The sequence below is a fragment of the Ambystoma mexicanum genome, chromosome 6q (genome assembly GCF_040938575.1).
Source record: "Ambystoma mexicanum isolate Mex_15411 chromosome 6q, UKY_AmexF1_1, whole genome shotgun sequence".
Lineage (NCBI taxonomy): Eukaryota > Metazoa > Chordata > Amphibia > Caudata > Ambystomatidae > Ambystoma > Ambystoma mexicanum.
Window position 1 is genome coordinate 1167833199 of NC_090937.1, and position 23761 is coordinate 1167856959.

Below are 23761 nucleotides of genomic sequence, written 5' to 3' on the forward strand. Positions count from 1 at the left end.
GTATGTGAACGCCTGAATGGCTTATTGAAGGAGGCAATTGCAAAAATACAACAAACAACAAAGAAAAGTTGGTTGTATTGCCTTCCGTTAGCTTTATTTGAACTTAGAAATAGGCCAGGGTCCGACCACCACCTCACCCCTCACGAAGTGGTTACTGGACGTCAAATGCGCCTTCCCCTAACCCCAACGTCAAGGGCATTCACCGACCACGAAAGTTCAGCGAGTGTGTTAGGTGATGAAATGTATCAATATGTGTCTTCTTTGATTACTAGTGTCGTGTTTGTGTCTCAACAGCTCGAGCGCACACGGGGCGGGTCTACCAGCAATCAAGAAAAAGGCGCAAGTACAGAATTGGGAAAGGAGAACTTGTGCAAACTTGCCAAAGGTGACCACGTGCTACTTCGCAATTTCAATAGAAAGTGGAACGAGAAGAGGTTCACTGGCCCCCATCTGGTAGAGGACGTATCAACAAGAGCAGTAAAACTAAAGGATAAGCGTGCCTGGAACCACCTACATGACGTAAAGATCTACAAACTGCAGACCCGCCCCAGCGCCAACGACAGGTCCATTGGAAGAACAGCAACAACATCCCCGACAGCGGAAGAAAGTTCCACCACAGACAACGACCCAATTGTTCCCTCGGAGACGATAACTGACGAAGAAGGGGGTGATCCCCATACTGCCCACCCCATGGTCACACGCTCAAAGAGTAAAAATACTTCCGCCATCTGAGCGCAAACCCCCCCCCCCATTGACTGCTAAGTACAGTTGTAACTAAAACTGAAGGACATTGCTTGCACCAATACACATGTAAACACGTGAATGTTCTCCTTTTTTCTCTCGCACATACAGGAACTGCGTAATATTGTATTGTTAAGAAAAAGCTAATTAACAAGTTCAGTGTACAGGCGTAGATGGTGCTGCCAGACGATAACTACCCAGAAGAATTGTCACACCAATTTGTATACGAAATAAAAAGGCCAACATACCTAAAAAGGAGAAGGGTACGTGTCTACTACACAGCCTTCCTCCTGGCCATAGAATATTACATGCCCCACCTCCGCCCATACTTGCCGGTCCTAAGAGACCGATCACTTAGAGTAGCGTGGGAGCAGCTCTTCGCCTGGGCACTGAATGACTACTTGATAGGGAGAGCTTAAAGGAAACAAAACTAACATTTAATAACGAGCACTTTTGAGAATTTTTAGGCGGGCAACTTTAACGTCGCAAGAATACGCTGCCAGGACTGCAGCAAGGTAAGAGCAAAATGCCGGTGAGATTAGCATATGTAATAAAAATAATAGGGATTTTTATGATCACCGGGTTCTTGGCTGCCTCTGTCTGGCAGTACAGCTATGCTATCGATTTTATTGCTGCACCCAAACCTAATATGCCCCCGTTCCCTGCTGCAACAGGTGTTACGTCAGGTGGTAATAGTAATTTTGCACCCAAGCAAAATAGAGTTAAACGCAGCACATACTCAGACAATAAAGGTATTGATAATTATGTACAAGATTCAGCACACGTCGCAAACAACATATGGTACCAGCACATGACCCGCATTGGTAAGCAGACAACCGAGGATAGCTGTTACGTTTGCTCATTAATACCATACGCCATGAGCGCTTCACGAACATTTGTTGCCACAGAAATAGATGAAAAAACAGCACAGTGCATAATCTATTTGGCCCTGTTCCAAACGAAAGGAAGATTTCAAGGAACAGTAGTGCACATGACATGGAAAACACGAGACTCATACCCATATGAAAACAACTTCCTCAAGACCTATCTGAGTTATCACAAGACCAGTTTACATGCTGAAGCATTCAGGTACATAACAAGTGGCCCTGCAAAAGGAGAAACAAAGAAGGTAACACTGCAGTATCTACCATGTGATTGGTACGCCACTGAAGTTCCGGGTAAACAAGGATGCTGGGAGAGGCCGCTATTGACGATAACAGTAAAGGTGTATCTGGGCAACAGCTGGGAGATAGGAGTGATTGGCAGCAACATGGTAACAAAAGAAACTATCTCAACTATCGAGACACACAATCATCGATGTTGGACGTCGTGGATCAAGTATGTACCAATGCTCACGTGGGTAGAAGAAGATGAAGACCCAATAACTATACTACCATTGACTGCGCCCAAAGTATGCTACCAGCATAAAGGAGAGGTGGACGTAGGATATAACACCAATTGTGCAAGCGTGATGGAGTTACCTGAGGGGGGAGCGGGAACAGCAGTAATAATGGACCATTATTGGGCCTGCGGAGAAAAGGCATATCATACACTGCCTCCCCTGTGGAATGGTGTGTGCACAATGGTACACGTCAATGTACCATCACTAGTGGTACCTAAGAAGAATGTCGATGTGGCGAAATTTCCTAAAATGGATGAAGGGGATAGGAGAAGAAAGAGATCTGCACCACTTCAGAAGGAGCAAGAGAACAGGACCAACAGCAATGATACTGTCCTAAATAGGAGAAAAAGACAAGGAGAGCCACTGACAGGAAATTACCTGTGGGGAAGGTCGGAAACGGAACTAACATCAATACCGCCAGAACACAGACTATTCAGCAGAGCAGCAATGTTCTTCTCCTCAATAATACATCCGGGACTGCAGGCATACGCAAACGCAAAATGGCTCCAAATAACCAGATGGGAACTAATGATGACCATCAATTCAACAGTAAATGGGTTCAACGCAATTAAAGAGGAGCTGCGAGCTGTAAGGATGGTAGCACTCCAGAACAGATATGTATTGGACCTTCTCACAGCAATGGAAGGAGGAGTTTGTGCAAAGATAGGACAATCTTGCTGCACGTTCATACCTGCCAACGATGCTGACAATGGTACACTGACAGAAGCAGTTTCACAATTGGCCCAGATGCACTCCAAAATGATGGATGAAAGTAACGGTGTAGACAAGGATAAGAGCTGGTTTTCACTATTATGGTCATGGATGCCATCTTGGCTGTCAGATGGACTGAAAATAATAGTGGGGTGTACTATTTTGGCTGGAGCTACTCTGATCATAATTAGATTTTGGAAGGCCCGGAAGGCACGCACGACTGACGAGTTGCTGGAAATGGTGGGAATGCACCCCTTAATGCCAGCAGATGACGGCCAGCATACAGGTGTGATAATACAAGAAAGGGAGAAGTTGCGCACCCAAATCATCACCAATCATCTAGACCCACCATCAGTGAAGATCGAGAACCCAAGGAACCCCAGGAGCTACATAGGAAGATGGGTATACTGTACTCCTGGAGGAACGTGTGAATATATGTATTGGTCATTTGAAGATCATGTAAACCATTATGGACATCTCGGAGGGATAACTAAGATATGGAGGGTAAGAGGAGATAACGAGAAGGATATGTTTGTGGTCGACAAGTCGACCAGAGGGGGGACTGAAGTGGGAGAATGGAAGACCAGGCTCCCGTCCTTCACCTCTCGTGCTTGGCCTAGAGGGTCACGGCCCAGACACCCGCCGCGAGAAGAGTTTGTCCATTTACCAGACGACCAGGTACCCTGGTACAGGAACATACGGATGTGTCCACCTGCCTGCCCAGCAGCCCGCACTGACCATGCCGACACCTGCGGCTCGGATCAGCTAGACTAAAAACCACACGTCGTTAGAGATGCCATGACGACCTAGACAACGGGAAGCACATCTGTACAAATATACACACTTAACATTTCCACACCAATCTACACGAAGAACATACTCAGTGCTCTGACGTAGGCGACAGGCATATTCACGGACGTGCATCTTTATTATTTTTACATAGGCTTTCAGAATGCAGAAACGCAAGACGCATCATGAACTCATCTATAACGCTTGCTCACGCTTCTCTTGAAACCCGTTACCACCATGAGAGGTATAATGGAAACACGATACTGGTCATGGAAATATATGCCATTATAACCCAAAAGCACCTATGCACCAAACAGACTACTTAAGCACCAGGCCCGAGTAGGCCTCAAACAAGAGCTCCCGTGGACATTAACAAAGCAAGAGTCAGGTTGCTGATCCTGCAGAAAGAACCCGGTGGAGCAACCAGCCAAGGTCGCAATGTTGCAAACCCACATCCAAGAACAAATCATCAAAGGCACGATGTTGCAACCTCGCACTCCGCGCCTCAACGATAAAGGCACGCCGGCAAATTAAACCAGACGCGCAGTAGAAAAAACAATATTAATTGTGCAGAATTCTGCCTCTTTTCACGGTGCCTCCCCACGTGACCAAGCCGAACCTGACGAGATGCCAAAACCCAGGAGAGAAAAGGCGTCTGGGTCCCTCACTACGAGACACAGGCCGATACACTTGAAAGGCTCAATGGACATCTGCTACAGTGGGAGCGGTCAGCCTTCCACCTATGAATAAATCCTCACATTGTCTGCACGTACCCATATTGAAACATTGTTGCAAACACAGGTACACCGAGAGCTGGGAACAACGGTGGTCCCAGGCTGGGAAGCTCACGGATGCACCAATCAGAACATGGGGCTCTTATCTCAGACGTCAGTAATACTAGCCAATCCTCAGGAGTCTTCATGTAACAATTCTTATGTATCTAATTGTAGGGACAACCCAGATATACCACCTGACTACACCTTGTCCACTAATATCATTCTCTATATGTGTACTATACTAACCCTACCACTCGAGCAACCAATTAAGAGTGGCGATAGGTTTTTTGTTAACTTTCTGAAGTGACGCAAGTAGCGCGTCATAATGCAGTAAAAAGGGCCTGCGAGCCCCACGATTGTGTGTGTGTCAGGACGAACGCGTACGCTCCTTGACCCATCCCTGCCGTTTTGTCTAAATAAACAGCAGAGTCACCTTGCTCCTTGTGTGTGTCTCATACTCTATCTCGTCTGGGATATACGGGAGGAGTTGGGGCCTCCCTGCCCGGAGGTCTGCGGACGGCCCGGCCGACCCCGGCAGAATTTCCCCCCGACACTCTCAAGGCTCTCGTCAGCCTTGCTGCCAAAAAGGTGTTCACCGTCAAAGGGCATGTTGAGGAGACGGGACTGCACATCAGGAGAGAACCCAGACTTCCTCAACCACGCAAACCTGTGTATTACGGTGATCGCTGCCATGGACCGGCTGACACAATCTGCCATGTTCAAACCCGACGGAACGGCCTCACACATGGCATCCTTGCCATCCTGAACCATAGCAAGGAAACCATCCCGTTCGTCCCCTTCGGGAATACGTTCAGCCGCTAAAGCAACACAGTTCCACAGAGTGTGTGTGAAACGAGATAAGGCACATATGGAGTTGGCCGCCTGAAGCGCCATACCCCCTGAAGAAAACACTTTCTTCGCCCAGCCGTCAAAACGTTTGTCGTCCCTATCCGGAGGGATGGTAGGATACGACGCCTGCTTTGCCGGGGCCGTAGCCGCCTGCACCACCAAACTCTCCAGAGTGGGGTGCCTGGACAAGTAGCTGGGGTCGCTACTGGCTGGACGGTATTTTCGCGACAAAGACTTGCCCACTGCCGGGAGACTCTCCGGAGCAGTCCAAGCCGCTGCCACCCTTCTCTGCAGAGCCATATGAAATGGCAAAACCGGGTCAGTGGGGGGACCAAGATCAAGGATGTCCGTGAGATCATCCTGAACGAACTCCCCTGGGGGAGCTGAGGTGACCCGAGACATGAGGCGCCGATATGAAGAATCGGCATGAGTGCCAGGCTCCGGCCTACAAAACTCCACCTCCGGAGAGGTGTCCAGTCCACTGGCATCATGCAGTGACCGCCTCAGGTCATCAAAGTGGCTATGGCCCCATATAATCTCATCTGGAACCGTAACCGGAGCCAAGCCGTCAGAGCCTTCATCACCCTCTGAAATGTACTCCAGACGGGGAGAGGAAGACCTCTGGGGGCCAAAGCAGTGTCTGACCTTAGCCAGAGCCTTTCTAGGAGCTAACCCCGTGCCACGGGGCCCCTCTGACACCACCGCCTCGAAAGGCGTCGAGGGCGCTGAACGAGTCGGCGCCGGCGTCGACAGAAACGGCGTTGACGTCAGCTGCAGCGCCGCCAGCATCAGCGGCGTCGACACAGACCTCGAAGCCAGAGCTCCGAGCATGTCTCTCGAAGACCTAGACGCTGACAGCGTCGACGACCCCCTCGGAGGCGGAGCCTCGAGAGAAATCGTCGACGACCTCGGCGCCATAGGCGTCGACGTCTTCTTCGAAGACGGCACAGGCTCACGCAGTCTCGAGCGTGTCGAGGACCGGGACCTGGAACGGGCATGGCGAGAACGGCTACCCTTGTCCGAGCGGGACCTCTCCCGCGAGCCGTGCTGACCAGCCGAGCCCGAAGGCGTACGAGCGTTGTCTCTCGACCGGTGCCAACCGACCCCACTCGGAGGCGCGGATGGACCGGTACCCTGCGATTCAAGAATCGCTAACATCTGCTTCCCAAAGGAAGCCCATTCCTCCGGTGTCGCTTGCATGGAGGGATAAGCGACCCGCCGACAGGCGGAGTCCTCGGAAGAGGACGGGGAAGGCGACTGATGCCGGCGCTTCTGGGAATGCCTCGAAGAGGCGGAGGAGTGGCGAAACCGACTCCTGGAAGGAGACCCACTGGACTTCCGACAATGACGCAGAGAGTCACCCCTCGAATCATTTGTCGAAAGCCCCGCAGACTTCGACTTCCGGGGCTTAGACACCCGACCTACCGACAGCTTCTTCTTGCGTTCCCGCAAGGCCTTTGCCATGAGCGACTGGCAGTCGACCCATTGTCCGTATCGTGGGCCTCACCGAGGCACCAGAGGCAGGCGTCGTGCGAGTCCGTGACCGATATCTTGGACCCACAGTCCCCGCATTTCTTGAAGCCCGGACGCGGGTTTGAAGACGAAGTAGACATCGCCACGAACAGGTTCAACGAACCGAGAATTGAAAACAGCAAACTCCAAAGAGTCGAGGCATACCGAGATTCACGAAGCGAACACGCTCGCGGAAAAAACGGAACTGAGGCTATGGGCGTTGTGCGTCCTACTTATCACATCGGGTGACGTCGGCCGTCGGAGGAGGTCCTCGGGGACGGCGCATCAACGTCATCGACGCAGGACGCAGACGCCAAAGATTTTCCGAAGCAGCACAGCTGTGGACATTACCTGTCATAGATATGGAATACGTCGGAGGACCCAATCCCCTCGAATGCAGGTATTCTTAAGACCGATTGGTCCCACTAGTCCAAGGGTCAGCGTTGTCATCTTCAGGACTCCCCAGTCACATGGAAGAAAGCGTCAGAAAAGGCAGCAGTTACACAGCAGGCATCTCCGGTTACTGGAATAAGCTAGAGCAGTCTTCTCTTCTTCCTCATCGGATTCAGTTCCACTGGTCTACTTATCTTCAGCTTATCCAGGAACCAGCCAATCAGCGCACACGCAGTATTCAACATTTGGGGGGTGGCTGTGCTTTTAGGACAGCCAGCCTCAAGTTAGGACTGATTCCAGGCAGGCATGCCAGAAGACAAAGGGCTGCAGGATGTCAGACTCCTCCCTCATTTCCTGCCTTCACAGACGCTCTGGAGCCTCGACGGGCTATACAAAGGGTTCCCGGCAAAGACAACAATTAGACCAGAACATCCGACAGCAAAAGAAGGACCAAGAAAGGACAAGCACACCAAAAATGGCAAAAAAACACAAAAAGTCACCATTCTAGATGAATGGTGATCCTTCTGTGCATTATCGCGGCTGGTTTGACAGCCTGAGAGTAAAAATCACAAAAGTAGGCACAACACATCCACTGCCGCCAGCCATTATAGTAAGCTTGTCACTACATCAGAAATGTTACAGGAGCATTGAGAAAGGGGATACTATGTATCTCCTCAGCACTCCACATGATCTCACAATGTGTATTGTAGAAAAGATAAAAAGTATCCTTCTTCCCTTGAGAACAGTAGCTCACCCAAGGAACCCAAGAGAAAATGAAAGGGGAGCCCAAGGGGCACCCCAGCAACATTGCACAGAAAGTTCTGTGTGCTGCAACAGGAAAATGTAGATGCCCAAAACGTTATAGGAAAGCATAATAATTTCTTTGAATAAAATCGAAATGCCACCTCAGTCTCTGCTTCCTCGGTCTCTGCCTCCTCACTCCAGCACACCACAATAGCCAATCTCTAATCTTGTTGGCAGCTTGCACACAAAACATTTTTTTTCAACTTTCAAAGGGTTTCTGCATAAACCTTTCGAAATTCACGCTGCAGTGTACCCTTTAAGACTAATTCCAGAGACAGGTACTGCAATAGTTACTGTGTATGCGTCAGGAAGCTCCACTGAATTATTTAGTATTGTTCAAAGATTCCCGATGATACGTGAGGTTTATGTTAAGTTTCAAGAAGAGTTACAAGGAATAATTATCTGTTATAACCCTACCAATGCTGATCTTAACCAATTGTTACGAGGTGCTACTCCTCCAGAGACTTTCACTTTACTATGACAAAGAAGAGGCCCCTCAAGAGCCAATTTAAAAGAGCTCACTGATGAGACTTTTCATCACAACAAAATCTACCTCAAAGAGACAGGCTGGAGGAAGATTAATTAATGTAAACGGAATATGGGTGAGAATCCAGTCAATTACGCAGTTAGTGACTTAAATAATGTTTTGTATCAAACAAAAAAGCACAGTCTTCCCAACTTATCAATTTAACATACTTTCAACCTTGCATGTACCAATTTTTCTGGGATTCCGCTGGGATAAATCCGCCTTGAATCAACCCCTCAAAAAGTCCCCATGTAGGGCGAGTACAAGAGCATGAATGGTATTAATGTTACCTTGTACCAATACACATGTAAATTGCTTTCATGCATTTCTCAGACGATTATGTCATATACTGCCGTTTGTTTTTATAGCATTTGTTAGCATTTATTTTTTCACAGTTGCGCATTTGAGATATAGCAACACATTTAGTGAACAATTGCGAGTAACAAAACATAGAAACAAAGGTATGAACCACACATACATTTTTTTACACTTCAGTTCAGTTGATTGGAGTTTGGGCTACAAAACAATTCTCATAGCAAATACATGACACAAGCATTGCTAGAACTAAATTAGTGTATGCATTGTAAATTGGACCCAAATACAGTGATGCTGCAGTCTCAATACTGACCAATCCAAGGTCATGCTACAGATTTGGTAGTGACCAATGTTTTGAGCAGTACTTTGGGGTCCTCGATGTGGCATAAACTAAGCAGCCAGAGTCCTGATTCAAATGCATGGTGATAAACACTGCCCTACTGCCTATTTCAGTGCAGCACTGGCACTTGTTGCTGCAGGCTTGCTGCCTTGTTTACGTTCAGTTGCTGCCACTGCCCTGTTAGTAGAAAAAGCAGATACTTTAGTCCTAGATGATCTGGCTACTGTAGTTGTACCTCATGCTGTCTTGGCATTAGTTTTGAAATGAAAAACAGAGCCAATTTCTAATTCTTATTAGCCCTCGATTCCTCCAAGAGGTGGGAAAGAAACTCCATGTCATATATAGCGTGAACTTTGGCCACCCAATCCCTTTCAGTAGGCAAACATCTTCTCTTTCAAAATGGAGCGAGGCAAATTCTAGCAGCAACTAACAAGACCCGTAGCATGTGTCCCTCTTCCTCATTCTCCTCCTCCTCCAACCTCGCCCCAAATAGGAGCATCCACAGCAAAAGTTCTCTGGGGACCCCATCAACCCCTTTATTTCATGACAGGACTTCCCCCCCCCCAGTAGTTCAGTACACAAGGGCACGTCCACCACATATGGCCATAGTCGCCCATTACCCAGCGACATTTTCAACAGCTGGAATCATATCCCTTGTACATTTTAGCCAATGTGGCCGGCAGGTAGTACCACCTGTGGAGCTAAGGCCTGCAGCCTATACTGTATAGTATTGTATTGTATTTTATTTGTCATTTATATAGTCCCCTTTCCCCATTTGTATGGCCTCAAATCGCTTTGTGGTTGGAATGCCCTCAGGGACTGAAGTCCATACATGGGAGATTATAAGAGTTAATTTTAAGATGCGTGTGCGCATTTTCCAGGTTAGGACTTAGGTGGGCTGGCTAGGCTCCAGTAAGCAGCCCGGCGGTCAGGCACGTGAGCGGGTGCTGTTTGTGGTTTAGGATAGAGTGCTGGTGCTGGAGGCTCGATGCGTGCCAGATAGACCAACATTTTTCATAGGTTGTTGATGTACACTAATGGCAGAGGTGTTGAGGTACATTAGGGGTTTCAGTGTGGGTGGCTATGCAAGCTGCTAGAACAGAATTGCATAGCCATAGCTGCATTATATAGTACATGGATAGCTGGCTGTGCCTGCAGCCTGTGTCTACAGACGTGGTGCAAGGTATATATACCTTAAACTAGGATGAAGTGCATCTTCAATGTCGTTTTCCTAGGTACCGACACGATAGGCTGGTCTCGCCAGCTGTGGTCTCCCTAGATTGATCAGTGGGAGAGGGGCCCTACAGAGAAACCGTGGAAAGAGAACCTGTCCTACACATCTGCATCCATAGGCCATCTTCAATTTCCCTTCCCAGGTCTTGTCCCTACCTCACTCCAGTCCAAAGTAAAACATCTGTCTGTGTCCAAAACCTATACTTGCCCTCACAGCTAACTGCATACAATGTGTAGGGATGTCAGCATCAAAAAGGAATAGTGTTCAAAGTAACGTTCAGAGCTTCTTCTAGCTCTATGGCTTGTAATCAGTGCCCCTTCCCTAAATTCAAGGTATTTCATCAAATACAGGGGCTCCCTTCCCCAAGTTCAAGGTAGTTCATCAAATACAGGGGTTTTGTCCCCCAAGTTCAAATCTTCCAGCTTTCAAAACAGATTTCAAAACAGTTGTCGGACCACACGGTCTATTCATTATAGGTCACGCAACCAGTACCCTTTCCTGACTGTTTCCCCTTTGACACCAGTCCACAGCTTCCCCTTAGCAGTGAGGTTTGCCTTAGTCACATGTGTCACCCATCTTGCACTTGTCACACCTCCTTTGCCAATGCTTGTTTCCTTCTAATATATAGCTTTGCCTCCATTTTATGTGTCACACTTTCCTGACGCTGTATGGTGGCTGGTTTAACCACCTTGCTCTTGTGTTGCTGGACTCTTGCCAAGGCTTGTTTCCTATAACAGTTTGTTGCACTCTCTTCGCTGTGACCAGTGTTGGATTTCTCATATCCTGCATTCAACTCTGTGCTCTTTTGTCTATGCTAGCACTGGTTTCAGTAAATGCAGTTCATTATTTTCATATGGTGCAAAACTTTCCTTTCAGTAAAATTCACAATCTTTCTATCACTCCTTCCAATATGCCAAAGTATTTCCAACTTGCTTTCAATTCGTTCGGTATTCAAAATGCCTCGCTTTCAATTTGATTGGTATTCAAAATGTGCTTTAACTTGCTTTCCTTTCGTTCAGTATTCCACATACCTTGCTTTCCTTTCATTCGGTATTCAACATATGCTTTAACGTGCTTTTGTTTCATTCAGCATCACTGCCTCCCAGCCCGGTGTCCCCTCCCCCCCCCTCTCAGATTTCACTCACTGGTCGGTTTTACGGCTCCTCGTGAACCCGTCAGTCTCCACAGGTTCCTGTTTCTCCATGCTGTCGCACACGTCTTCTCTCGGCGGTCTTCTTGTGACTCACGCACACCCAGCAATGCTTCCACGGCAGAGCACGATACATAGGACTGCTTCCCTCGGTCTGGCCGCCTTCTCACAGCTTGCCACCAGCCTCCAGCTTTTTCTGCCACTGCGTCCTGCTGCATACACACTGCACTGCTTCCCGTGCCTCCAGCGCTCCTCCTGCCACGCCGTCACACCAGAGAGGTCTCCCTGCACACAGCTGACTGTGCTCTTGCAGCTGATGGTGCTTCCAGAGCTGACTCCATTTGTGTCAGGCTTCCAGCTTTTAAAGCTCCTGCCTCCATTTCCATTACAAAAAGGACTAGACCGCTCACCAGCAAAGTGGTAGTCCTGCCTTGATCTTGTTGTCCTCCTTATCCCAGTACTCAGTTGGGGCTGATATTGATTTACGTTTATGAAATGAGGATGTGTTGGTCCAGTTGTCCTCTTCATTCCAGTACCATATTGATGCCATTTGGGTAATACTTCAGGGGAAACAGTGACAGGGCTGACAAAAGCCTATGAAAGCTTGAGGGATGGAGGGTTTGTGGTGAAAGGGAAATCGGGCATATCATGTCTCACTAAAAGGACGTCCTCTCCCCACTCCCCAAGTCTCCTTCACCCAGGAGATCCTCCCTCGCATATCCACACCCAGGATCAGGATCCAAAAGCGATGACCTTTCCCTGACCACCTGAGAAGAGGATACCGGGGGAAAAAGAAGAGAGGATGCCCACAGGTTCCCCACAGTAGACAAATCAGGTAAGGACAAAGACAGGCAGCGGGGGAGGTAGGAAACAAGTTTTTATTTCTCATTTGGGTGCTAGGAGGAGGGAAAACACAAGGGAGGTTTACGTGGGTGGCAGAACAAGAATTATTGTTTTGCTTTTTGGAGGTGGGGAGGCGCAAGCCAAACACAAGGGAGGTGAGCGACAGTGGCAGGAAGCCAGTGAATTTCTGGTTTGAAGGTACCATGAGGAGGCATTCCTACATTTTATGTATGCTTCCCTCATTCCTTCCATCTCCACAACCTGAAATGTTGGTTGAGGGGGACAATTTACAGGATGGAAAGGGAAAAAGAGGGGGTTATTCATAACAGCAAATTGTTGACTGCCACCTATCAAAAACAATGGGAATTTCACCTCAAGGTTCTAGGTGACATAATAGACAACTCAAGCTTTGCTCTAGATGTCGATCAGATGTTAATAGGGATACCCTGGTGGAATACACACCTATTTTTGAAAGTTACATGATGCCCATCTAGATTTCTATACATATGTGAGGAGATATCACTGAACTGTACATTCATGCCCTCATACGAAAACATTGGCTAAAGCACTTTGAAAGTAAAAACAGTAACTGCTTTGAAATAAGTAAAATGTTGCAGTGATAAAGAAGTCTTTTTATTACAAATTATCATTCTACAGTGAGTGTTCTGGCTGACAAAAAAACATTTACTTCATACTGTGCATACAAAACAGTCTTCAAAAGTCATGTTGTTATACTAACCATAGCAACATAAGGCTTCATCTCCCATGCTTGCATATTTGTGTTGTCAATGATTATAGGAGAAAGTTTCTTCTCAAATGCTTCTTTAGCTGGTGAAGAAAAAAAAAGGAAAAAGGTAAACAACCCTCAAAGTACCTTCAAATAAACATATGCAGTATCTTATACACATTCCATCTACCGAGATAGTAGCACACATTCTGAAGTGCATACAAAAGTAATCCAAAAAAACAAAGGTTGCCTGCATGTTAAAGTATTTTTACATGCAAGCAACTGATTATTTTGACGTGTTTCTTGAAAAAGAGAAACCAAATCAAAACATATTCCCTAACAAACACTTACACCTGTGTTGTAAGGGACACCAGGAGATGGGCCAGAAGGTGACCATCACATAAGCCCTTTGGCCCCTTTGAGGGACTCTAAGAAATGTGTTTGCCAAGTCTGCAGGCCCTCGTCATACAGAACCGCGGGTTGATTGTCATCCTGTAGACTTTTGAAATCAGAAGTAAAGGCCCCAAAGATGCTCACAATATATTTTCCAGCCAGTTGAGCAAACGTGGAGGAGAGCACTGCAGGCTCTGCTTCACATTCCTGATGTGCACATGCGTGTGAATCCAGAAACTAAGATGGCTGGCAAGTCTGATCGTCTAGGTCTGCAGAGGCTGGAAAAACTCCAAAATTCAATTTCAAACACTTGAGTTTGTTAATCTAGCGCACATCTGCGCATTCAGTGGAACCTCTTGGCCCCACAATATGTAGTCTGGGTGGAGTGGTACACACACACACACACACAACTGTGCACTTTGTCAAAATTCCAAAACACATACGGTTGTTGGCAGGGATTAGGTTCTGGATACGATGCTGGGCAGATCTGTCCCCCCATACAACTCATGTCATTAGCCAGGTGAGAGTTTTAGCAAATGATTAAGGATCTAAAATTTACACATGCTTGACGGCTTCTACATCTGACCAAATAGGGACTGAATGTTCCAGCCCCCATGTCACCTAACCTTCTTGTGCAAAAACCGTTGAGCGTACTTATTGATCAAGCTCTGGTCTTTAAACATATGGAGTTCACGGGAGTAACTAATGCACTCAAAGACTGGAAAGACAGTGCTTTCCTGTTCCAGAAGTTGAAACAGAGAGGCTGAGACAAACTGTGACGGAGTACATGCAACTGAATGACAGCAGAGAGGTGAGCCTGTCAATTTTCTGGGTCTGAGCAAAGGCCATTCAAAATCGTGTTTGTGGGCTTGTATGTGGCGTTGATCTTTGGGAAGTAACTCCTCATGAACGGTCTGGCATCATGAATTTTGCAAGGAATATTCTTTATATATATATATATATATATTTACTGCATTTGTCTATTAAAAAGGGAAAGCATTTGTGTCATTCATATTAATATACTGGCTCACCACCCGTTTTAAATTATGCACCCAGTCGCAGTTCACTATAGGTTCCGGACTTACACACATGAAGGGAATTTCTTGGTTTCCATTGGAAGGAGGGCATCCCAGGGTTGCCCATCAGACCTTCATTTTCACTTCACTGTTAGCCGCGGGGCTGCTTCCGGACTTGTAGGACTATTATAAAGCAGCCCAGTTGAAGGGAATCCTAGACCCCCTGAGAAAAGCAGAGACTAAACAATGGGTTGTTGTGGTTTTGGGGGTTCCTCATCCAGTTATGGTGGGTAAAGGGCTGAGGGACTGTTGCCTTCTATCCCTAGATCTGATACAAACCACAGTGTATTTACCACACTGAGAAATTTTGGGGTAACGCAATGGTAAGCTTATTTCTTGGCCTTCTCCTTGGAGCGGTCTGTGGCAGCGAGACAAATATTTCAGGACTGGTTTGAGTTGGGAGTTGAAAGGACGGGCAGCTACAGAGAGAGGGTTAGTTTACAGGCTGTCACCTTGGAGCAGGAGTTGTGGTTAGGTAAACGTTTGGCGTTTCTGTACTTAGAGCTGAAAGGTATGCTTTCCCAAAACAAATGGAAGCAGAACATTTCTAGATCACTTACCAATTTTGGATCACTATGCCAGATCTCTGTAATTGATAAGGTTATAATAGAGGCCTGGTCCCTCACTGTAAACAGAACTAAAGAAAGGTAGAATGTAGTTCTCAGGTTTGCACCTTCCTCAAAGTTTTGGAAAATTGTGAGTGAAAGAAGCTTCTCTCAAACCAATACAAACTGCAGGGGATTACATTACTGCACCAGTCACAGCTCCCACTTGCAATGTTAGCAAAATGTTTCCCAGACATGAGTGGGTTATGTTGGAGAGGAGGTGGAGAAAAGGTAACATATTGGCACTATGGTGGCCTTGTAAAGTGCTGCTACAGAACTGTACTGATGTTCTGTTTTGAGTTAAAGAATATTCGCACCCGGGGAAGGGCGCTCAGCCCATCAGTTGGCTGGAACAGTGGGCAAGAATACACAATCCATGCCCGCTGTCCCAGCCACCTGAGGCCCTTACCCGGTTGGGGTTTTATTTTCTTTTTTGCCAAGAAGTGTTTGCAGCACCCATTGGCTCCATCCTGCTGCAATCTCCAAAAAAAACGGGGTTGGAAAGCCCTGAAATACCAAACGTGACGGACCCTGTTTGACGCCATTTTGATGTCGAAAGCTGTTAGACTACTGCAGCGGTGTAAACAGCCCTCGGGACCCCCGACTACAGGCAAAGAAGCGGATATATATAGAGGATGTATGACTTTGGTTTGGCTCTTCCTCATTCCAGTACCTGACTGAGGTTTACTGGGAGATGATTTATTGTACAGATAGGGAAGGGACTGGTAATAAGCTACAAAGTCGTGGGAGATATTGGACTTGTTAGAAAAGGGAAATGGGGGATACTGTGTCTCACCCAAGGGGGCCTCCTCCTCAAACCCCAAGACTCCTCCACCCAGGTGATCCTCCCTCGCATATCCGCCCGCAGGGTCAGGATCCGACAGCAACAGCCTTTCCCTGCCCACCTGGGAGGAGGATATATTGGGGAACTAAGTGAGGACGCCCTCAGATTCCTCACAATAGGGGGCATCTCAGACCACTCCCCACTTCTCATGGAACTCAAAAGTGGGCGGGTCAAACCCACTGCAATGTGGCACCTTAACGCATACTACCAGGGCATCCCCGAAGTGTTAGAGGACTTCCCCCAGAAAACAGTCGAGTACTTGCCTTCAACGAGGAGTCAATCGATAGCCTGGTCATGCTATGGGAGTGCTATAAGGCAGTGGTGCGGGGGGGCACTCTCGTGTAGTGGCAAGATGCCAGCAGCATGCTCGGGATGTGGAGGAGGCAGAGTTGCTCTCGGTGAGGGCAGAAGAGGAGTTCCTGGCCTCAAGGTCTCGGGCTTCACAGAAGGCCCTGGTCACAGCACAGCAATCCTTTTGCAATGTGGCCCTGGACAACTGGTGGTCGGCACACAAGACGGTATGGAGTCAAATTCATGACTGAGGACAATGCTAGGAAAACCCACGCCTGACTTGAGAGGCGGGATAGAGGGAACGGATACGTACGGGCCATACAGTAGGTGGGGGTGGGGGGGTGACGCTAACAGAGGACGTGGATTTTGGCAGGGCATTTGCATCTTTCTATGGGGAGCTGTATTGTCCACCCCACTCTGCGAGAGGGACTTCCAACGGACAGAGCGTCCTTGACTCAGTGATGATTCCCCGTCTTACTGGTTACTGAGGAAGAGGTGGTGACTGCACTCTCCCAGCTCCAATCCAGCATGACCCCGCAGCACAACGGATTCCCAATGGAAACCTGGAAGTGCTTAGGAGACCTGGTAGTCGGCACCATACACCGCCTATTCATGCTGTTTAGGCGGGATGGACGCCTCTCCCCGGAACCTCAGAAACGCCTGCATCGTGGTACTGCCGAAATACAGGAAGCCGCCTGAACTATGCGCCTCCTACAGGCTAATATCGCTGATCAACGGGGAGGCCAAAGTCCTGGAAGGGGTCGTTGCTAATAGTCTGATGGGCATGATAGACTCCCTAATACACTCGGACCAATGCAGATTCATGCCCTCCAGGTCCACACGCATGAATCTTCGCAGAGTACAGTTCGCTTTGAGAAGGCCTTTGACTCGGCTGGTTGGGCCTCTCTATGGGACTAATGCGATTCAGAGAGGGCTTTATGTCATGGATTAGACTGTTGTATGAATCCTCGGAGGCGGTGGTACAAGTTAATGGTGTGTCTTCCAGAGTCTTCTCCCCACTCCCGGTTACCAAAACAGTCTTTGCTACCATTGAAAGCACACAACATGTTTCTTTTTCTGGGGGCGGTGGCTGGAAACAGCCATGCATCGCACTCAAAACTCTCCAGTGGTCGGTATGGGAGGGGGGAATTGGCCTGCCTTGCCTTCACAGGTACTACTGGGCGGCATGGCTGGTAGTGAATGATTGTTTGCACGGTGACCCTAGACTTCCCCACATCACGACAGAGAAGGGAAGGATGGGACGGATGCCACCCAAGCAAGTATTCCATGGGGGCTAGGGGGACTGCTGAGCTACCCTTGACACTACACATCCGGTAGGTATGGGCAGATGCACACCATCACATAGGATGGGGAGGGAAACCAATGTTGGAACAGCCACTCTGGAACAATAGGGATCTCCCTGGCAGACATGGTGCAGGAAGGGCGACTTACCCCGTTTGATGAGTTGCAAGGCGCCTTTGAGCTACCAAACAATGAGGGATACCGACATCTGCAGCTAACACATGCCATCGGCTCCCAGTTCACAGCCCTGGAAGCCAATCTTTTTCATTACTGCATAGTCACTAAAGTCACCTCGTTGTTATACCAGGCATTGATGGCGTTCGGGGTTCAGGAGCTGTCCCGACTAAAAGGAAGATGGGAGAGGGAAGTCGGAACATTGGCACCAGAGGAATGGGTAGAAGCACTCATGTTCCCACAGGAAATAGGAATAGCCACCAGGGTCCGCTTAATCCAATATAACATTTTGCCCCATGCATATAATTCACGGGCGGCCATGGCTCAGTGGGGGATAGTAGACAGCGACAGGTATTTGAGGTGCGGGAAGGGGGCAGGCACCTTCTTTCACATATTATGGGAGTATGAGCTGATCCAGGTTTTCTGGGGGAAAGTTAACCTCACTGTTGGGGTCCCAATGCGACCCGAAGCTGGTGCAGTTGGGTATTTGGGGGGGAGGTGAGGTTCACTAAGTATGACTAAGACTAACTGTCTCTAATGCTGGCACTGGCAAAGAGGGTTATTTCTGCAATGTGGGGTTTGGGAGAGCGACCAAGACTCAGTCGCTGGTCGGCAGAGGTCGACAGGTGTGTGTCTTTAGAGAGGCGCATTTACACAGCCACAAGCTGTCCCCAGGCATTTCAGAAGTTATGGGGCGAATGAGTAGTTTGAGGGATGAAAGATGAACATAGCACCTTCTTTTAGTTACTCTTTTCCGGCCACTAGTTGAAGAGCTGGACTGTTACTTGATTTGGGGTCCTCCATATACCAGAATGATTTGAGTCTTGATCTTATCGTTATATTTTTGAAAATGTGTAACCAAGCTTTGGCAATCATTTATTTTGTTGTGTTTTATTTGGAAACAATAAAGAGTTATATAATTAAATACATGATGACATTCTCTTAACTGCCGAAGTCCTGCTGAATGGGAGGGAACAGAAGTGAGGTAGTGGGGATGGGTTGAACGAGTTAGTAACGAGTTGTTACCTAACGAAAAATTCTGACTCAAAATTATAGAACCCAGTAAACATCTTTGCTTTAAAGATACAGTCCCAGGAATATACTGGCCAAACACTTTCTAGCAGTCCTAGTGCTAGAGATATAGATACCTGCTCATTTTTTGGCAATCTCGGCCCAAGGGATATAGCACACTGCTTGCTTCTTGACAATTACCTACCAACAAGTACTCTCCCTCTTGTTTAGGGGCTTTTGTCTGCTATACATATTCCATCCTCCAGTCAAGGCTCACATTCTGGAACTTTGGTTTCCTTCTTGGTCCACTCTCAGCCAGTCTCTGAGTTATAGCTCTCAATAAGCTCTGCAATCTCCTTCTCGTCTGCCCCAGGGCCTGAGGTATAGCGCTCAACTAGCTTGTAAGTCTTATCTTTCCTCTGGTCTCCCTCGGTCACGAGATCTAGCTCTCAGCAGGTTTATAATCTCGCCCTCATCTTAATCTTTTAGGCTTGGAAAGACTTGGACAAGCCCACAGACATAATTGGCAAAAGGGTCCAACTTGGGAATGCTCCTTGGCGGGTGTCGCTTCTTCCTGGAGTCGACTTTCAGCTTGTAGGCCCTTACTCTCACACTCGCAATCCCAGTCTGTGTTTAATACCACTACCACGTCCCAGGCACATTTATAGAGATAATAACTGCCCTGATTATGTAATAAAACAACTAATCAGGGGTGCGTAGGCTAAGCACGTCATCGTCAAGATGGCTTCCTAAGAGCCTCCGACGATGTGATGGCGAGCAGTGCATTGTGCCACAATTTGGCACAATAATGGGGGGGAAGGACTTCCTTGCAAGCATTGTACTAATACATGCCTGGCCTACTGTGAGCTGCCTGTGCCACTGCAGATCCTGCCTCATACGAGCCTAGCATCCCGACACATAATCAGCATTGAACAGGAAGGGGATTTGTCAGTGTCTTAGCTGGCATTATAGCTGTTCCAACGGAGGTGTCTCCTGCCTGCACTTTGCCCATATCGGATATGGATCCTGCATGTGCAATAGCTTCCACTTCTGACAGCCACTGAATCAACAGCAACTTTTTCCATTGCAGCTCCTGGGGGCTCTGTGCTGGACAAGTTTTATATGGATCAGCTGTGAACTGCAGGACCAGTGGCTTTCTAGAGGTGATGCCTGTAGTTCAGCCTGCACCTCCCATGACCACTGTGGTTGCTGGTAACTACAGTACAGCAAGGTGGTACTTTGCAGCTCAGCTACGGGGTGGTATTCCTAAGGAACATCGGCCTGTGTCACAGCTGGGGGTGTCTACTGTACTACGACTAGGCCCGTGTAAGATCTCTATTCTCTCAGTCTTGGACTTCTGTGGCCAGCCCGGCTGGGGGTGGTATTTCCTCTGGCACACACTGTAAGCAGTGAGCAGAGACTCTGAACAACATGTCTGGGCTGCATCTCATAATTATGACAGCCTAAGGTGAAGTGACAGCAGCGCTGGTGTGATTCTTAGGGGCAACCTCTCCTATTGTGTGATTGTGCATGGTAAAGGCCTGTGAGCATCTGAAAGCTGGCAGTAGTGCAGATCCACCACCACCCTCTGTGTGCCACATGCTACAAGTAACCATAGCTTTACAGTGTGTGGCCCTCTAAAAGCTGTGTATTGGAGTGTGAGGGCTTGAGGTAGTATTACGGGACGAACCCCGCCACGGTGAATCTCCAGTAAATCCATGTTCAAATTCCCCTGCATCTGTAGCCACAATGGCGAAAACACCCATATCGGGCAAACAAACAAGAAGATATTTCAACAATGCTCCAACCTGCTGACAGCCCAGCTCCACAGGGCTGATTCGCTTCCAGTTATGCTCACACAAATGTCCACCAAATAAGATTTGCAAGAATTACTGGCGGAAATATCACAGGAAAGCCACAAAAGCACTAAGGAACACTCCCACAAGATTTTGGCACTAGATAAGAGGGTCTCGGAAGCTGAGAAACAGGTTTCTGAAGTGGAGGACACATTATGTGAACAGCCCTAAGAGGTGAGCGAGTGCTCTAATAGACTGGAGGCCTTGAAGGCACGCTGCAATGCCCTGGAAAATGAGCAGGAGTATAAGCAGGAGGATGAGGAGAATTTCTACCACAGAAATAATATTAGGATCCGTGGTATCTCTTCAGGGGTAAGGGATGATGAACTCCCTGTATTTGTGGCAGACCTCTTTCGATTCATTTTGAAGCTACTGGATGAATCGCCTATCGAATTGGATAGGATGCACCGGACCAGGACAGGCCCCGGACACACTCTCCTGTGTCCACTTTTTCAAATTGAAGGCACGGATAATGACTGCAGCCCGACCGTTGTCGGCCGTTTCCTTCCATAACATGTCACTTTCCTTGCATCAAGATCTGGCCTCCACGACTCTGACTAAGTGGAGGGCGCCCTGACCAGAGCGTGAATGGTTGCGCAGCAAAGAGTTGACCTAAAGACAGGTCTTTCCTACTGCGCTTCATTTCGCTTATCAAGGAAGGTGATGGGCTATTCGGGGGCTAAAGGAGGTGGAGGGCTTGCTGAAGGCTGGGAGGCAGGAGCGGAGAGCCTGAGGTGGAGGGGCTGAGCCTGCATCCTGTGAAGAAGAAGGTGTCTCACTCGCTAGTAGCCGGGATCTGTCATCCAGGCGGCTAGGACACTGCCATCACTATTGGATTCAGTTCCTGGGGGTGGACCGGTGAGGGGGAGTGGAAGTAGGACACCGAAGGGTGAGACACGGTACCCCCTTTCTTATGACACCTTTTCCACATCCTACCCCGTAGGATATCTAGAAACTCGACCCCCCCTCCCTTTCTTGACACAAACACTTTCTCACAGACCGATTACCATGAAAGACAACGGACAACACCAGAGCTGACATGTCCCAACACAAGGGTCAGGCAGAGTCAGGAAATTGGCGATAATTACACACACCTGACTTCCCTTCCCTTTCCCCATAGGGATAAAAGGAAGAGCATGAAAGCACACTCTGAGCAAGGCCAAACGCATGAGTACGCAGCTTTTATAGGACGGCAGTTCAAACGGAGGAGAAAGGCGGCTAGACCTAAAAAGGACGAGGAGGAAATTGCCCTTGCCCTTTTAAATCCATACCCGCGGAACCTCCGAGAAGGGAAACTTAAGACCGGGAATTGCAGCTGGCGAATGTTGCGAAGGATGTCAGTCATACATTGGACCCTCCTGCACTGATAGCCAGGGCGGGGAGAAGTAGTTGCCATCATTGTACCATCCTTGACTCCGGAGGCAGGAGATGCCAACAGAGTTTGGCACAGCCAGTGAGTCAGAAAGAACTTAAATAAACGGACTGTGTGGGGCTGAAGGTTGCGAATTAGAGATGAACAAAGGTCCTTTGTAAGCCCAAATTGGTATCAGAGTGGTCCGGCGCCACGTGGGCGCTCATTCGAAGGACTCTGACTGGTGCCTCACTCCTGAACAAGGAGAATGTGTTGAACTGAGCAATCAAAGTGGTCCTGCTGCAGGTTATGTTAAATCTTGTGCATAGTCGAAAGTCTTCGGTTGTTGTAGAAACTACAAGTACCAAGAGGCACTAGGGGAGGCCGATGTGAGGTGTCAAGGTGGTCATACAAGGGTCAAGCCAAACCTCTTGTACAATCGAAAGTCAGTGGCACGTTGCAGAAGTCTTTGAGGAATATGAAAGTGTGACCCCGACTAAGGGAAGCGTGAAACTGGCGTTTGAGCCAGCATGAGGGGAACGCTGTGTGAACTGAGATATTGTGAAGCACGCACTTGCCAGAGAATAACAGAGGGACCCAGCGAGACGTGATCGCCCCTCGAAATTATTTGATTGAAATAGTAAGTGCTTTAGGTCTGAGCCCGGATGAGGGGAACCTAACTAAACTAGATGGTCGTTTAAAAAGACATCGGGCATCATTACGAGGTGGGTGGTAAGGGATCACCGGCACCGGTAATCCCTTACCACCCTACTACAAGTTCCCTTTGCGGGTCCCGCCCTTAACGCCTAGTTTCACCAGGCGTTAAGGACGGGACCCGCAAAAGGGACTTTGGAGCTAATAACGGAGCCCGGCTGAGGGTGATCCAAGGGTGACGAGTAATCGCCCTATGGGGGCTCAAATGGGAATGGGGAAGGGCCCTGGTGAATGGGGAATTACCGCCCCTGCCAACTTTGGAATGGGGCGGTAATGGCTCCATTCACCAGGGCGGAGTCGGTAAGGATTTGGAGGCAGCCATGGCGCTAATAGCGCCATGGTTACCTCCAGCCTCGTAATGAGGCCCATTGAGACTTTTGAATGCTACAAATTAAGAGATTGTGATTGAAAGGCGATAGTGAACCCGACTGGAGAGACGTCAAGCGAAAACCTAAGGGAAGTGAATCACACATTGTAAAAAAGCTAAGTGACTACATTGTGACGTCAAGTATGAACCCGACTGAGGGATGTCCACAGTGAGTGGTTGGTCTGAGCCCGATGGAGGGAGGCTAACGTTGAGAGAAGGATCGGAGCCCGGCTGAGGGTGATCCAAGGGTGACGAGTAATCGCCCGGCATGATGATAAATGGAAGGAACTTTTGTTTTGTTGGGGGCGTGGCTACAGGGCCATGTAAGAGGACGTGTCTCCACTGCAGCTCCAGCTGAATCGACCACGCTTAACAAAAGCAAGTGTACAAGCTTCTGTAGCTGCAGGGTGTAACTGGGAGGCTGCCTGAGCGTATTGATGCCGTGTCTCATGTATATTTTGTCCATCGGAGATTGCCGCTGCCCGCTAACGAAATATCCAAAATGGCAATCCACAGCTAACAAAGCGATGGAGCACGGAGACTGAAATCAGAGAAGGAACTGCAGCGCATGAACGTGCCAGATGCAGAATCAAAACAGTGGTGACCGTGACTCAAGTAAAGGAGAGCAAGGGTTACACTGAGATGCACTGACAACAGGAGCCTGA

The 23761-nt window shown here is 48.4% G+C and overlaps 1 protein-coding gene across 2 annotated transcripts in view; it reads right to left on the reverse strand.

Annotated features, from left to right (window-relative positions):
- Nucleotides 1–23761, reverse strand: part of N4BP2 (NEDD4 binding protein 2) — a 2396815-nt gene that overhangs the window by 1864476 nt on the left and 508578 nt on the right. For both annotated transcript variants that reach the window (XM_069631771.1, XM_069631772.1), the window contains one exon: nt 13125–13213. In XM_069631771.1, the coding sequence (XP_069487872.1) occupies nt 13125–13213 (89 nt within the window). The remainder of the gene's footprint in view (nt 1–13124; nt 13214–23761) is intronic.